Source organism: Choloepus didactylus, chromosome 24, assembly GCF_015220235.1.
Source record: "Choloepus didactylus isolate mChoDid1 chromosome 24, mChoDid1.pri, whole genome shotgun sequence".
Taxonomy (NCBI): domain Eukaryota; kingdom Metazoa; phylum Chordata; class Mammalia; order Pilosa; family Megalonychidae; genus Choloepus; species Choloepus didactylus.
Genome location: NC_051330.1, coordinates 2,017,255 through 2,033,033, shown reverse-complemented (window position 1 = coordinate 2,033,033; position 15,779 = coordinate 2,017,255). Strand labels below are relative to the sequence as shown.

General features: G+C 37.4%; 1 protein-coding gene across 1 annotated transcript; it reads left to right on the top strand.

The window, feature by feature from the left end:
• Positions 1-11,387: 11,387 nt before the first annotated feature.
• Positions 11,388-12,377, top strand: LOC119519734 (olfactory receptor 2G3-like). The gene has a single exon (XM_037817486.1). It carries the CDS (start codon positions 11,388-11,390, stop codon positions 12,375-12,377), a length of 990 nt encoding a protein of 329 aa, XP_037673414.1.
• The last annotated feature ends 3,402 nt before the right edge of the window (positions 12,378-15,779 follow it).

Sequence of the window (15,779 nt, the reverse complement as noted above, 5' to 3'; positions counted from 1 at the left end):
TTTTGTTTATTTCTGGTTCTTTCAGGACTGATGTGAGTGATGGGCCATGGCACTTCCTCTGTTACAACCTGCCCATAATTAGTGCTTTTGCTTTTTTTAAACTTTAACTGCAGGAGTGGGTCCACTTGAAGAGCAATTGTAAGTAACAAAGATCTGAGGAAAGAGAGAAATATCCAGAAAAGGATGAAAACAATGGAAAACACATTATAAGGAAAGGTTCAGGGATGATTTGGTTGTACTCAGCATACAAATATTATTGTTAAGTGGGGATGGGATCACCGGTTTTCCTGGACAACTGGCCACTAAAACAGATGACCTTAGGCTAAAGCAGGTAGATTGCAGTGGACACAGGAAGTGACTTCCTAACCATCAGGGTGAAGTGAGCCTGAAACAAGCCCTAAAGGGCAATCATTGGTGGTGAAGTGCACAGAGCCTCTAGGTCGACTGCAAATTGCCCACGAATATTCCTCCCACTCCTGTAGGACAAATAGTCACAAACAAGGCTTCAACAAAGAGCATTTTATATGTTTTGTGAGCATATATGTGGGCTAAATAATTAGAAGTGAGATAGCTGATTAACAGTGTTTACCATTCAAAATTTTGATAGATGCTGTAAATTGATCTCAAGAGAGTTTTTTCTAATTTAATCATTTCATCTCTAAAAAACCATAGTGAGTATGGAGCTTAGAGTAGTTAAATTTGCATGTTTCTTCTCATGAACGAAATTATAACCTTTTCTTAGTTTCAGAATTATTTATATTTCCTTTTTGGGGAACTCTCTCTTCACCCCCCTTGTTAGCTATCAGTTTGTAATCATATTTATTTGAAGATATTTTTTATATTTTAGGAAATTTGGCTTATTATGGGGTGAATTAAAAATAATTGTTTCAGTTTTCAATTTTTATTTTGACTTTGTTTTGAAGGTTTATGAAATATAGAAATTCAGTTTTGAATACTTTTATGTTTTTTGGTTTGTATTAATGTTATAAAGCTCTTCTTCCTTCCAACATCCATTAACAATTCTATCATGGTTTCGTCTTGTTCTACTGTACTTTCTTTTTTCTGTTTACATGATTTTCGCATTTAAAAAAATTTATCCTGGTGTAAGGGTTGAGGTATGTGTCCATCTTTTCCTTTTTTTCCAGATGGCTAACTAGGCAGTTCAACACCTATTGAATAATCTCTTTCTCCACTGATTTGTGTTGTATCATTACCAAATGCTAAATTTCTGTAGGTATTTGGGTCTCTTTATGAATGCTGTTTTCTCTTCCACAGAGCTCTCTATTCAAGCATCCATAGCACATTGTTGAAATTATTCAGTTTTTAGAACACATTGTAGTTTCTGGATGGACTAATACCATCTCATGGCACTATTTTTTTTTTTTTTTAATCATCATTTTATTGAGATATATTCACATACCACGCAGTCATACAAAACAAATTGTACTTTCGATTGTTTACAGTACCATTACATAGTTGTACATTCATCACCTAAATCAATCCCTGACACCTTCATTAGCACACACACAAAAATAACAAGAATAATAATTAGAGTGAAAAAGAGCAATTGAAGTAAAAAAGAACACTAGGTACCTTTGTCTGTTTGTTTGCTTCCCCTACTTTTCTACACATCGATCCATAAACTAGACAAAGTGGAGTTTGGTCCTTATGGCATTCCCAATCCCACTGTCACCCCTCATAAGCTACATTTTTATACAACTGTCTTCGAGATTCATGGGTTCTGGGTTGTAGTTTAGTAGTTTCAGGTATCCACCACCAGCTACCCCAATTCTTTAGAACCTAAAAAAGGTTGTCTAAAGTGTGCGTAAGAGTGCCCACCAGAGTGATCTCTCGGCTCGTTTTGGAATCTCTCTGCCACTGAAGCTTATTTCATTTCCTTTCACATCCCCCTTTTGGTCAAGAAGATGTTCTCCATCCCACGATGCCGGGTCTACATTCCTCCCCGGGAGTCATATTCCACGTTGCCAGGGAGATTCACTTCCCTGGGTGTCTGATCCCACGTAGGGGGGAGGGCAGTGATTTCACCTTTCAAGTTGGCTTAGCCAGAGAGAGAGGGCCACATCTGAGCAACAAAGAGGCATTCAGGAGGAGACTCTTAGGCACAAATACAGGGAGGCCTAGCCTCTCCTTTGCAGCAACCGTCTTCCCAAGGGTAAAACTTATGGTAGAGGGCTCAAGCCATCAAACCACCAGTCCCCTATGTCTGTGGTCATGTTAGCAACCATGGAGGTGGGGTAGGCGAATACCCCTGCATTCTCCACAGGCTCCTCAAGGGGGCACTACATCGTTTTTTTTTGTTTTTTTTTTTTTTTTCCTTGTTTGTCTTTTTTCTTTTTTTTTTTTTCCTTAACTTTCCCTTCTTTTTTCAAATCAACTGTATGAAAAAAAAAGTTAAAAGGAAAACAAACATACAATAAAAGAACATTTCAAAGAGACCATAGCAAGGGAGTAAGAAAAAGACAACTAACCTAAGATAACTGCTTAACTTCCAACATGTTCCTACTTTACCCCAAGAAAGTTACATACTATAGCAACATTTCAGTGAACTTGTTCCTACTACATCCATCAGAAATTAACAGACCATAGTCATTTCTGGGCATCCCCAGAACGTTAAATAGCTTATCTGTTCTTCTTGGATTATTGTTCCCCCTTCCTTAATTGCTCTCTACTGCTAGTTCCCCTACATTCTACATTATAAACCATTTGTTTTACATTTTTCAAAGTTCACATTAGTGGTAGCATATAATATTTCTCTTTTGTGCCTGGCTTATTTTGCTCAGCATTATGTCTTCAAGGTTCATCCATGTTGTCATATGTTTCACCAGATCGTTCCTTCTTACTGCCGCGTAGTATTCCATCGTGTGTATATACCACATTTTATTTATCCACTCATCTGTTGAAGGACATTTGGGTTGTTTCCATCTCTTGGCAATTGTGAATAATGCTGCTATGAACATTGGCGTGCAGATATCTGTTCGTGTCACTGCTTTCCGATCTTCCGGGTATATCCCGAGAAGTGCAATCGCTGGATCGAATGGTAGCTCTATCTCTAGTTTTCTAAGGAACTGCCAGACTGACTTCCAGAGTGGCTGAACCATTATACAGTCCCACCAACAATGAATAAGAGTTCCAATTTCTCCACATCCCCTCCAGCATTTGTAGTTTCCTGTTTGTTTAATGGCAGCCATTCTAACCGGTGTTAGATGGTATCTCATTGTGGTCTTAATTTGCATCTCTCTAATAGCTAGTGAAGCTGAACATTTTTTCATGTGTTTCTTGGCCATTTGTATTTCCTCTTCAGAGAACTGTCTTTTCATATCTTTTGCCCATTTTATAATTGGGCTGTCTGTACTATTGTCATTGAGTTGTAGGATTTCTTTGTATATGCAAGATATCAGTCTTTTGTCAGATACATGGTTTCCAAAAATTTTTTCCCATTGAGTTGGCTGCCTCTTTACCTTTTTGAGAAATTCCTTTGAGGTGCAGAAACTTCTAAGCTTGAGGAGTTCCCATTTATCTATTTTCTCTTTTGTTGCTTGTGCTTTGGGTGTAAAGTCTAGGAAGTGGCCTCCTAATACAAGGTCTTGAAGATGTTTTCCTACATTATCTTCTAGGAGTTTAATGGTACTTTCTTTTATATTGAGATCTTTGGTCCATTTTGAGTTAATTTTTGTGTAGGGGGTGAGGTAGGGGTCCTCTTTCATTCTTTTGGATATGGATATCCAACTCTCCCAGCCCCATTTGTTGAAAAGACCATTATGGCTCAGTTCGGTGACTTTGGGGGCCTTATCAAAGATCAGTCGGCCATAGATCTGAGGGTCTATCTCTGAATTCTCAATTCGATTCCATTGATCTATATGTCTATCTTTGTGCCAGTACCATGCTGTTTTGGCAACTGTGGCTTTATAATAAGCTTCAAAGTCAGGGAGTGTAAGTCCTCCCACTTCGTTTTTCTTTTTTAAAGTGTCTTTAGCAATTCGAGGCATCTTCCCTTTCCAAATAAATTTGATAACTAGCTTTTCCAAGTCTGCAAAGTAGGTTGTTGGAATTTTGATTGGGATTGCATTGAATCTGTAGATGAGTTTGGGTAGAATTGACATCTTAATGACATTTAGCCTTCCTATCCATGAACATGGAATATTTTTCCATCTTTTAAGGTCCCCTTCTATTTCTTTTAGTAGAGTTATGTAGTTTTCTTTGTATAGGTCTTTTACATCTTTGGTTAAGTTTATTCCTAGGTACTTGATTTTTTTAGTTGCTATTGAAAATGGTATCTTTTTCTTGAGTGTCTCTTCAGTTTGTTCATTTCTAGCATATAGAAACATTACTGACTTATGTGCATTAATCTTGTATCCCGCTACTTTGCTAAATTTGTTTATTAGCTCTAGTAGGTGTATCGTTGATTTCTCAGGGTTTTCTAGATATAAGATCATATCATCTGCAAACAATGACAGTTTTACTTCTTCTTTTCCAATTTGGATGCCTTTTATTTCTTTGTCTTGCCGGATTGCCCTGGCTAGCACTTCCAGCACAATGTTGAATAACAGTGGTGACAGCGGGCATCCTTGTCTTGTTCCTGATCTTAGAGGGAAGGCTTTCAGTCTCTCACCATTGAGTACTATGCTGGCTGTGGGTTTTTCATATATGCTCTTTATCATGTTGAGGAAGTTTCCTTCAATTCCTACATTTTGAAGTGTTTTTATCAAAAACGGATGTTGGATTTTGTCAAATGCTTTTTCAGCATCTATTGAGATGATCAATTGATTTTTCCCTTTCGAGTTTTTAATGTGTTGTAATACATTGATTGTTTTTCTTATGTTGAACCATCCTTGCATGCCTGGAATGAACCCCACTTGGTCATGGTGTATGATTTTTTTAATGTGTCTTTGGATTCGATTTGCAAGTATTTTGTTGAGGATTTTTGCATCTATATTCATTAGGGAGATTGGCCGGTAGTTTTCCTTTTTTGTAGCATCTTTGCCTGGTTTTGGTATTAGATTGATGTTAGCTTCATAAAATGAATTAGGTAGTGTTCCATTTTTTTCAATGTTTTGAAAGAGTTTGAGTAAGATTGGTGTCAGTTCTTTCTGGAAAGTTTGGTAGAATTCCCCTGTGAAGCCATCTGGCCCTGGGCATTTATTTGTGGGAAGATTTTTGATGACTGATTGGATCTCTTTGCTTGTGATGGGTTGGTTGAGGTCTTCTATTTCTTCTCTGGTCAGTCTAGGTTGTTCATATGTTTCCAGGAAATTGTCCATTTCTTCTACATTATCCAGTTTGTTGCCATACAGTTGTTCATAATATCCTCTTATAATTTTTTTAATTTCTTCAGGATCTGCAGTTATGTCACCTTTTTCATTCATTATTTTGTTTATATGGGTCTTCTCTCTTTTTGATTTTGTCAGTCTAGCTAGGGGCTTGTCAATCTTGTTGATCTTCTCAAAGAACCAACTTTTGGTGATATTTATCCTTTCTATTGTTTTTTTGTTCTCTATGTCATTTATTTCTGCTTTAATCCTTGTTATTTCTTTTCTTGTACTTGGTTTAGGATTGGTTTGCTGTTCATTTTCTAGCTTCTTCAGTTGATCCATTAGTTCTTTGATTTTGGCTCTTTCTTCCTTTTTAATATATGCGTTTAGTGCTATAAATTTCCCCCTTAGCACTGCTTTTGCTGCATCCCATAGGTTTTGGTATGTTGTGTTCTCATTTTCATTCGTCTCTATATATTTAGCAATTTCTCTTGCTATTTCTTCTTTAACCCACTGATTGTTTAGGAGTGTGTTGTTTAACCTCCAGGTATTTGTGAATTTTCTAAGTCTCTGATGGTTATTGACTTCTAATTGTATTCCATAGTGGTCAGAGAATGTGCTTTGAATAATTTCAATCTTTTTAAATTTATTGAGGCTTGTTTTATGTCCCAGCATATGATCTATTCTGGAGAAAGTTCCGTGAGCACTAGAAAAGTATGTGTATCCTGTTGATTTGGGATGTAATGTCCTGTAGATGTCTGTTAAATCTAATTCATTTATCAGATTGTTTAGGTTTTCAATTTCCTTATTGGTCTTCTGTCTGGTTGATCTATCTATAGGAGAGAGTGATGTGTTGAAGTCTCCCACAATTATTGTGGAAACATCAATTGCTTCCTTTAGTTTTGCCAATGTTTCTCTCATGTATTTTGTGGCACCTTGATTGGGTGCATAGACATTTACGATTGTTATTTCTTCTTGCTGAATTGCCCCTTTTATTAGTATGTAGTGGCCTTCTTTGTCTCTCAAAACATCCCTGCATTTGAAGTCTATTTTATCTGAGATTAATATTGCTACACCTGCTTTCTTTTGGCTGTAGCTTGCATGAAATATTTTTTTCCATCCTTTCACTTTCAGTTTCTTTGTGTCCCTGTGTCTAAGATGAGTCTCTTGTATGCAACATATTGATGGTTCATTTTTTTTGATCCATTCTGCGAATCTATATCTTTTAATTGGGGAGTTTAATCCATTTACATTCAACGTTAAAACCGTGAAGGCATTTCTTGAATCGGCCATCTTATCCTTTGGATTATGTTTGCCATATTTTTCCCTCTCTCTATTAATATCCTTTATTGTACCTATACCGAATCTCTTTAGTACTGAACCTTTCTCCAAGTCTCTCTGTCCTGTCTTTGTTTCTCTGTCTGTAGGGCTCCCTTTAGTATCTCCAGTAGGGCAGGTCTCTTGTTAGCAAATTCTCTCAGCATTTCTTTGTCTGTGAAAAATTTAAGCTCTCCTTCAAATTTGAGGGAGAGCTTTGCTGGATAAAGTATTCTTGGCTGGAAATTCCTCTCACTCAGAATTTTAAATATATCGTGCCACTGCCTTCTCGCCTCCATGGTGGCTGCTGAGTAGTCACTACTTAGTCTTATGCTGTTTCCTTTGTATGTGGTGAATTGCTTTTCTCTTGCTGCTTTCAGAACTTGCTCCTTCTCTTCTATGTTTGACAGTGTGATCAGTATATGTCTCGGAGTGGGTTTTTTTGGATTTATTCTATTTGGAGTTCGCTGAGCATTTATGATTTGTGTATTTATGTTGTTTAGAAGATTTGGGAAGTTTTCCCCAACAATTTCTTTGAATACTCTTCCTAGACCTTTACCCTTTTCTTCCCCTTCTGGGACACCAATGAGTCTTATATTCGGACGTTTCATATTATCTATCATATCCCTGAGGTCCATTTCGAGTTTTTCAATTTTTTTCCCCATTCTTTCTTTTATGTTTTCATTTTCCATTCTGTCATCTTCCAGGTCACTGATTCGTTGTTCAACTTCCTCTAGTCTTGTACTATGAGTGTCCAGAATCTTTTTAATTTGGTCAACAGTTTCTTTAATTTCCATAAGATCATCCATTTTTTTATTTAGTCTTGCAATGTCTTCTTTATGCTCTTCTAGGGTCTTCTTGATTTCCTTCATATCCCGTACTAGGGTCTCATTGTTCATCTTTAGTTCTTTGAGTAGCTGCTCTAGGTGTGTCTCTTCTGGTCTTTTGATTTGGGTGCTTGGGCTTGGGTTATCCATATCGTCTGGTTTTTTCATATGCTTTATAATTTTCTGTTGTTTTTGGCCTCGTGGCATTTGCTGACCTTGATAGGGTTCTTTTAGGGTTTGTAGACCAGTTGAAGTCCTTATCTCTAATTTATCAGATCTACAGCTTCGTGGAGTACACTTTCTCTAACTAACCAGCAGGTGGCGTCCACGAGCCACCTGTTCTCCACAAGCCAGATCTCCCCTGCTTAGCCTTTTTGGTGAGTGGGGGAGTGAGTCTTGTGGGGCCCAATTGGTGTCCCAAGCTTGCGTGTGTAGTTGGTGTTGTCATGGCACTATTTTTTAAAGATTTTCTTGGCATTTCTTGCTTGTTTAGTCTTCACATAAACTTTATAATGAGCTTATCCGACTCCAAATAAAATATTATGGAAATACTTTTGCCTCACATTATACTCTGCTATTATTAATTGTCTTTGTCTTGTTTTTTGGTTTTTGGTTTGAATTCAATGTTCTACTATATTAATATAATGAACATTGCTTCACTTTTTGATTGCATTTGCCTGGCATATTATTTACACTCTGCCATTTCCCACATTTTTTGGAATCATATTGTTCAGGTATGCGTCACTTTATTCTCCATCTGAAATCATTTTTATTTTAATGGGGATGTTTAATTCATTTACATTTATTGTTATGTCAGATGTGTTTGGTACTAATTATGCTATGATTTGTATTTCTAGGTGTTAGAAAAGTTTTCACTTTGTTGACTATTATCTATAATCTCTTTAGTATGTGTGTATCTCCTGACAGAACAAATAAATGTTCCTGTATTAGCTATATAACAATATATTTATTTAATAATTTTAAATATTAATATTAATTATTTTGATATTAAGTAATAATGTTTCACAATATTTACTTTCTTTAAAGTATTTCTACACATTTCCAATTACAAGCAATGACTAATATAATTTTCTTATCCCTTAACATTCATTCACCATTTTTATTTTTTGAATTAAATATTTAATGCAATTTTATTGAGATACATTCAAAGAGCATGCAATCTCTCCAAAGCATATACAATCAATGGTGCACAGTATCATCACATAGTTTTACCTTCATCACCAGAATCACTTCTCCAACATCTTCATTACTCCTGAAAGCAAAAAAAAAAAAAAAAAAAAAAAAAAAAAAAAAGGGAAAGGGAAAAGAGAAAAAGCAAAACCCCCAAACATCCTGTACCGTTTATCCCCCACCCCCATCATTGGTCCATAGCCTTGCTGTGGTATATTTGCTACTGTTGATGAAAGGATATTATGATAATTCTGTCAGCTATGGTCCATAATTTGCAATAGGTGCATTTTTTTCCCAAATACCGTTGTGTTATTAACTCCTTGTAATAGTGTCATACATTTGTTCTAGATTCTGGAGGAAATTTTTATATTTGAACTGTTAATATGCTTTTGTATTTGTACTGTTTATTATTTTCAATACTTTTTATTGTGAAACAACATATATACAGAACAGTGATGAATTTCAAAGTATGATTTAAGAAGTGATTAGAGAGCAAATTTCAGAGAATGTTATGGGTTACAGTTCCACAATTTCATTTATTTCCTTATTGTGATATACAACATATATTGTACTGTTTATTTTTAGTTGATGAGGTCAATTTTATCATTGTTACTCTTTGTATTCAAATATATGACTCTGTTCTTTTGTCAGTTTCATTCATGCCTTTTGACACCTAGCTATTAATAATTGGAAAATATTGCACTTAAGCTATCTTCTAAGTATTCTTTACATTTTCCCTCCAAAAATGTGTTGCCTGTGTTATTTCAACAGTTTGAAGATACAAATGTATAATCTCTTACGGCACCCTACCACCCATAGTGGTTTTAGTTTGGTATGGTTTTAAATTTCACTGCACCCTGCCCATCTTCTAGATGTAGATTTTCACATCATCTCTGGGCTCACAGGAACACCATTTACATAGTTGCTTCATGGTCAAAACCTCTGCCCTGGCCTTATGACTCAATGTACCTTATGCTTTGGAGAACCTTCCTCAAAATTTATGTCCCCGTGCAGTCAAGGTAGGCACCCAGCCCAGTCCAGGACAAGGGCAGATCCCCATCCTGTCTTCCCATTTGGCAGAAATGCAGAGAGGAAGGCTCTCTGCCCCTTTGCCCACCTTTTGGGGTCTACCAGATGCCTTGACAAGCTCTGGGACACCTTGCTCTCTCTGCTCAATGTGGTACTTCTGTTTATAGAAATAATTTTTTATTACAACAAGAAGTCCACAAAATATACTTTCCCAGGCCCATTACACCCCAGGTTTTTGGCATTTAAGAGATCTGCTTTAGGGTCTTCCAATGCTGAATACTGTCTCATTGTGGGAAGCCAGAATGATTTGCTTACTCTCATAAGAGGCTAAATCCATTTCTCTAGCTGACAACAGGTTCTGTATCATTGACATTCACTCACTTTACCAGCGTGAATTTGTGTTGACTGCTTTGAATCAGGTTTCCCAAGGGTATGGTATATTCTTTAAATTTATAGATTCAAATCTTCTTTAATTTCAGGAATGCTTTCTAATAGTGTGTTTAAATTTTCCACTATCTTTATTTTCTTCCTTGAGTATGCCAATCTTACACCGCCTTCCTTTCATAGCTAATGTTTTTTTTTTTGTATCCTTTAAACTCATTGATTTCTGCTTCAATTTGCTCTTCTCTTACTTCTTTCTTCTATGTATGTTACTGTCTACACTCCATTCAATTATGTCTTCCTATCTGTGATAGTTTAATATTTTCTTTCCCTGAGTTTCTTAACCATTCTTCGGTCACAGCTCATACACAACTTTCTTACCTTATGTTTCTGAAAATTTTGAATCTCTTCCCAATGTTTATGTTTCTTTGAGGTAATTAATTGATTAAAAGTTTAATATTATTATTCATGGTGAAATGCTTGCCCAAATCTTCCTCTGCTCCTTGGAAATATTTTTCTTTTTCTGACTTGTGTCCTATACTTGTTACTTATATTTCCTCTTACTTTTATCATATTTGTCTTATGTTTTTGTACAGTCTCTCTGCTAGACCTTTTTATTTACTCTCCATTGAACGCTGAGTGTTTTTTACAAACTAATTATTTGTATGAAATGTGCATGATGGATAGCGAGGGCCTCATTGTAAGATCCCGGGATTTGTTTCTTATGATCCTGGGTTTTTGTATGTTTAGCTTTAGCTTCTCCCAAACCACAGGGAACAGAGTTTGGGGGCTCATCAAATGTAAACCTTCTCTTCTCCTACACTGAACATGTGACAGCTACTCTTCATAAATGCAGCTTGTCCATATGATTTCTTTTGTGTACCATCCTCCAGCTTTCCAAATCCAAATGTTGCCACCAACCTGTGCACGTGGTCACATACACTGCAGGTAAGTGTTTTAGGCTTTAGACCTAAGGGTATATTTCTCACTTCTGAAAAATATCTATTGTTGCCTATTTCTGAGATCTGAAGCTGCAGAATAATCTTTCCAAGCATCCTCCCTCCATTTCATCCTACATACAGTATTCAATCCTACCATGTTTGGCAGCCTTCTCAAAATTTTTGGTTGCTGTCTTGGCTAATTCCTGGTTATGCTGAAAATTAACATTAATTTCTCTTTTCAATCTCCCTTGCTACATTTTATGTTTTATGTTATGTTTAGGGGGGCAATCCTGATTTTCCTACGACATTACATCTCCTCTTTATGCTTGAGTTGCATTGACAAAGGGCATAGGGATGGGAAATGAATGAACAGGGAATTCTACTAAATTCAGTCAGAGGAAGCATTCTCACAGAGCACAGACTAGAGAACAATGGTGAAAGGATTTTATTTCCTTTTCTCACAGGTCACTGAGAAACAGATGGGAAGAGACAATTCCACATCTGGAGGAGGCTTCATCTTGGTGGGCTTCTCAGAGCAGCCAGGGCTGGAGAGGATCTTGTTTGTGTTCATCTTGATATTCTACCTTTTAACCCTCATGGGCAATGTGACCATCATTCTTGTCTCATACCTGGACCCCCATCTCCACACCCCCATGTATTTCTTCCTCACTCATCTCTCTTTTATTGACGTCATTCATGTAACTTGTATCAGCCCTCAAATGTTGGTCAACTTTGGAGGGCCAGACAAATCCATAAGTTTTGTTGGATGTGTGGTCCAGCTTCTCATCACAATGGGTCTCGGGGGCACTGAGTGTGTTCTTCTGGCCATGATGGCCTATGATCGCTATGTTGCTATCTGCCAGCCCTTGCATTATTTCACCCTCATGCCTCCACAGCTGTGCTGGGCACTGGCCAGCATATCCTGGTTTATTGGTTTCAGCACCTCATTGATCCACACTCCTATCACAATGACCCTTCCCCGATGTGGCCACCAACGGATAAACCATTTCTATTGTGAGACACCACCAATGATACAGTTGGCCTGTGTGGACACCACAAATTACAAGAAGGAGATTATGATCTTATGTGGCACCTTCCTTGTCTTTCCTATCTCACTGATCTTGTTTTCTTATGGGCGTGTTGCCCATAGTGTGTTGAACATCAAGACATCTGGGGGGAGACAGAAGGCCCTTGGGACTTGTGGCTCCCATCTCACGGTGGTGTCCATTTTCTACAACACTATCATCTATGTTTATGTGACCCCCAAGTCAAAGCTCTCTCATGATGTGACCAAGTTTGTGGCACTGCTATATAATGTGATTCCAGCTTTAATAAATCCTATAATCTACACTTTGAGAAACAGAAGTGTCAAACAAGCTATAAGGAATCTGGTGATGCAGAAACCAAAAATGGAGGAATAGGTTTATCCTAGATTCACTCTTAAAAATTGGAGGAACTATCCAAAGAACCTTGCTGAGAAGCTGTTGATTTGGGGTTCAGTAATGGGTTAGATAATGACTTTCTGTATAATCTTTGTAAATTCACCCATCCTCTCTCTGATTTCCTGTCTTCCTTATAATATTTTTGACGGATATTCATTGTTATTGGGTGAAGATATGTATTTCCCTCTGGTGATAAATAAATCTAACCAAGAGAAACCCCCTAAAATTTGTGTATTTCTTTAGGTTCTGTTCATTATTTGCTGGTTACATTTCCAATTTTTTTTCTTGTTAAGCATCATCTCTATTCTATATCCTACTTCAATTCTGTTCATGAACTGAGTGCCCTTTGAAAGTTTTTATGAATTGACTTATTATTAACTAGTCATACTTTTATCAAAGATATCCATATACATTGTTTGAAGAGGTAACTAATTCTCTAAAATATACTAAAATGAACAGGAGAGTCAACTTGCAACCTATTTTCTTTATTTCATATCTTTATTTCCGAATCTTTTTGTATTTATCTCAGCATCCTCATAAAAACATATACTAATACTCTTGAGTTTTTTTCAGTTTTAGGCATAATCTTTTTTTTTTTTTTTTTTTTATGAGAAGCTGATACAGTTTTTTTTTTTTTTTTTTAAATCATCATTTTATTGAGATATATTCACATACCACGCAGTCATACAAAACAAATTGTACTTTCGGTTGTTTACAGTACCATTACATAGTTGTACATTCATCACCTAAATCAATCCCTGACACCTTCATTAGCACACACACAAAAATAACAAGAATAATAATTAGAGTGAAAAAGAGCAATTGAAGTAAAAAAGAACACTGGGTACCTTTGTCTGTTTGTTTGCTTCCCCTACTTTTTCTACACATCCATCCATAAACTAGACAAAGTGGAGTTTGGTCCTTATGGCATTCCCAATCCCACTGTCACCCCTCATAAGCTACATTTTTATACAACTGTCTTCGAGATTCATGGGTTCTGGGTTGTAGTTTAATAGTTTCAGGTATCCACCACCAGCTACCCCAATTCTTTAGAACCTAAAAAAGGTTGTCTAAAGTGTGCGTAAGAGTGCCCACCAGAGTGATCTCTCGGCTCGTTTTGGAATCTCTCTGCCACTGAAGCTTATTTCATTTCCTTTCACATCCCCCTTTTGGTCAAGAAGATGTTCTCCGTCCCACGATGCCGGGTCTACATTCCTCCCCGGGAGTCATATTCCACGTTGCCAGGGAGATTCACTTCCCTGGGTGTCTGATCCCACGTAGGGGGGAGGGCAGTGATTTCACCTTTCAAGTTGGCTTAGCCAGAGAGAGAGGGCCACATCTGAGCAACAAAGAGGCATTCAGGAGGAGACTCTTAGGCACAAATACAGGGAGGCCTAGCCTCTCCTTTAGGCATAATCTTTTGAAACAACAAATGAGAATTTAGTTATTCCCTTTCCCACTCTATCCCATGTGTGCACACTCTCCACCATCCAGCAGAGTTACAATCTGAACTGGGTTTGATTTACCAAGATATCAATCTCCAACTTTCTGTCAAATGTTTGAATATTTTTTTTTGCTGTAGTTTTTTTTTAATCTTCATTTTATTGAGATATATTTTATTGAGATATATTCACATACCACGCAGTCATACAAAACAAATCGTACTTTTGATTGTTTACAGTATCATTACATAGTTGTACATTCATCACCCAAATCAATCCCTGACACCGTCATTAGCACACACACAAAAATACCAAGAATAATAATTAGAGTGAAAAAGAGCAATTGAAGTAAAAAAGAACACTGGGTACCTTTGTCTGTTTTTTCCTTCCCCCATTTTTCTACTCATCCATCCATACACTGGACAAAGGGGAGTGTGGTCCACATGGCTTTCCCGATCCCATTGTCACCCCTCATAAGCTACATTTTTATACAACTGTCTTTGAGATTCATGGGTTCTGGGTTGTAGTTTGATAGTTTCAGGTATCCACCACCAGCTACCCCAATTCTTTAGAACCTAAAAAGGGTTGTCTAAAGTGTGCATAAGAGTGCCCACCAGAGTGACCTCTCGGCTCCTTTTGGATTCTCTCTGCCACTGAAGCTTATTTCATTTCCTTTCACATCCCCCTTTTGGTCAAGAAGATGTTCTCCATCCCACGATGCCAGGTCTACATTCCTCCCCGGGAGTCATATTCCACGTTGCCAGGGAGATTCACTCCCCTGGGTGTCTGATCCCACGTAGGGGGGAGGGCAGTGATTTCACCTTTCAAGTTGGCTTAGCCAGAGAGAGAGGGCCACATCTGAGCAACAAAGAGGCATTCGGGAGGAGGCTCTTAGGCACAACCATAGGGAGGCCTAGCCTCTCCTTTGCAGCAACCGTCTTCCCAAGGGTAAAACCTGTGGTAGAGGGCTCAAACCATCAAACCACCAGTCCCCTATGTCTGTGGTCATGTTAGCAACCATGGAGGTGGGGTAGGCGAATACCCCTGCATTCTCCACAGGCTCCTCAAGGGGGCACTACATCTTTTTTTTTTTTCCTTGTTTTTCTTTTTTTTTTTTTTTAACTTTCCCTTCTTTTTTAAATCAACTGTATGAAAAAAAAGTTAAAAAGAAAACAAACATACAATAAAAGAACATTTCAAAGAGACCATAACAAGGGAGTAAGAAAAAGACAACTAACCTAAGATAACTGCTTAACTTCCAACATGTTCCTACTTTACCCCAAGAAAGTTACCTAATATAGCAACATTTCTGTGAACTTGCTCCTACTATATCCATCAGAAATTAACAGACCATAGTCATTCCTGGGCATCCCCAGAATGTTAAATAGCTTATCTGTTCTTCTTGGATTATTGTTCCCCCTTCCTTAATTGCTCTCTATTGCTAGTTCCCCTACATTCTACATTATAAACCATTTGTTTTACATTTTTCAAAGTTCACATTAGTGGTAGCATATAATATTTCTGTTTTTGTGCCTGGCTTATTTCGCTCAGCATTATGTCTTCAAGGTTCATCCATGTTGTCATATGTTTCACGAGATCGTTCCTTCTTACTGCCGCGTAGTATTCCATAGTGTGTATATACCACATTTTATTTATCCACTCATCTGTTGAAGGACATTTGGGTTGTTTCCATCTCTTGGCAATTGTGAATAATGCTGCTATGAACATTGGCGTGCAGATATCTGTTCGTGTCACTGCTTTCCGATCTTCCGGGTATATCCCGAGAAGTGCAATCACTGGATCGAATGGTAACTCTATATCTAGTTTTCTAAGGAACTGCCAGACTGACTTCCAGAGTGGCTGAACCATTATACAGTCCCACCAACAATGAATAAGAGTTCCAATTTCTCCACATCCCCTCCAGCATTTGTAGTTTCCT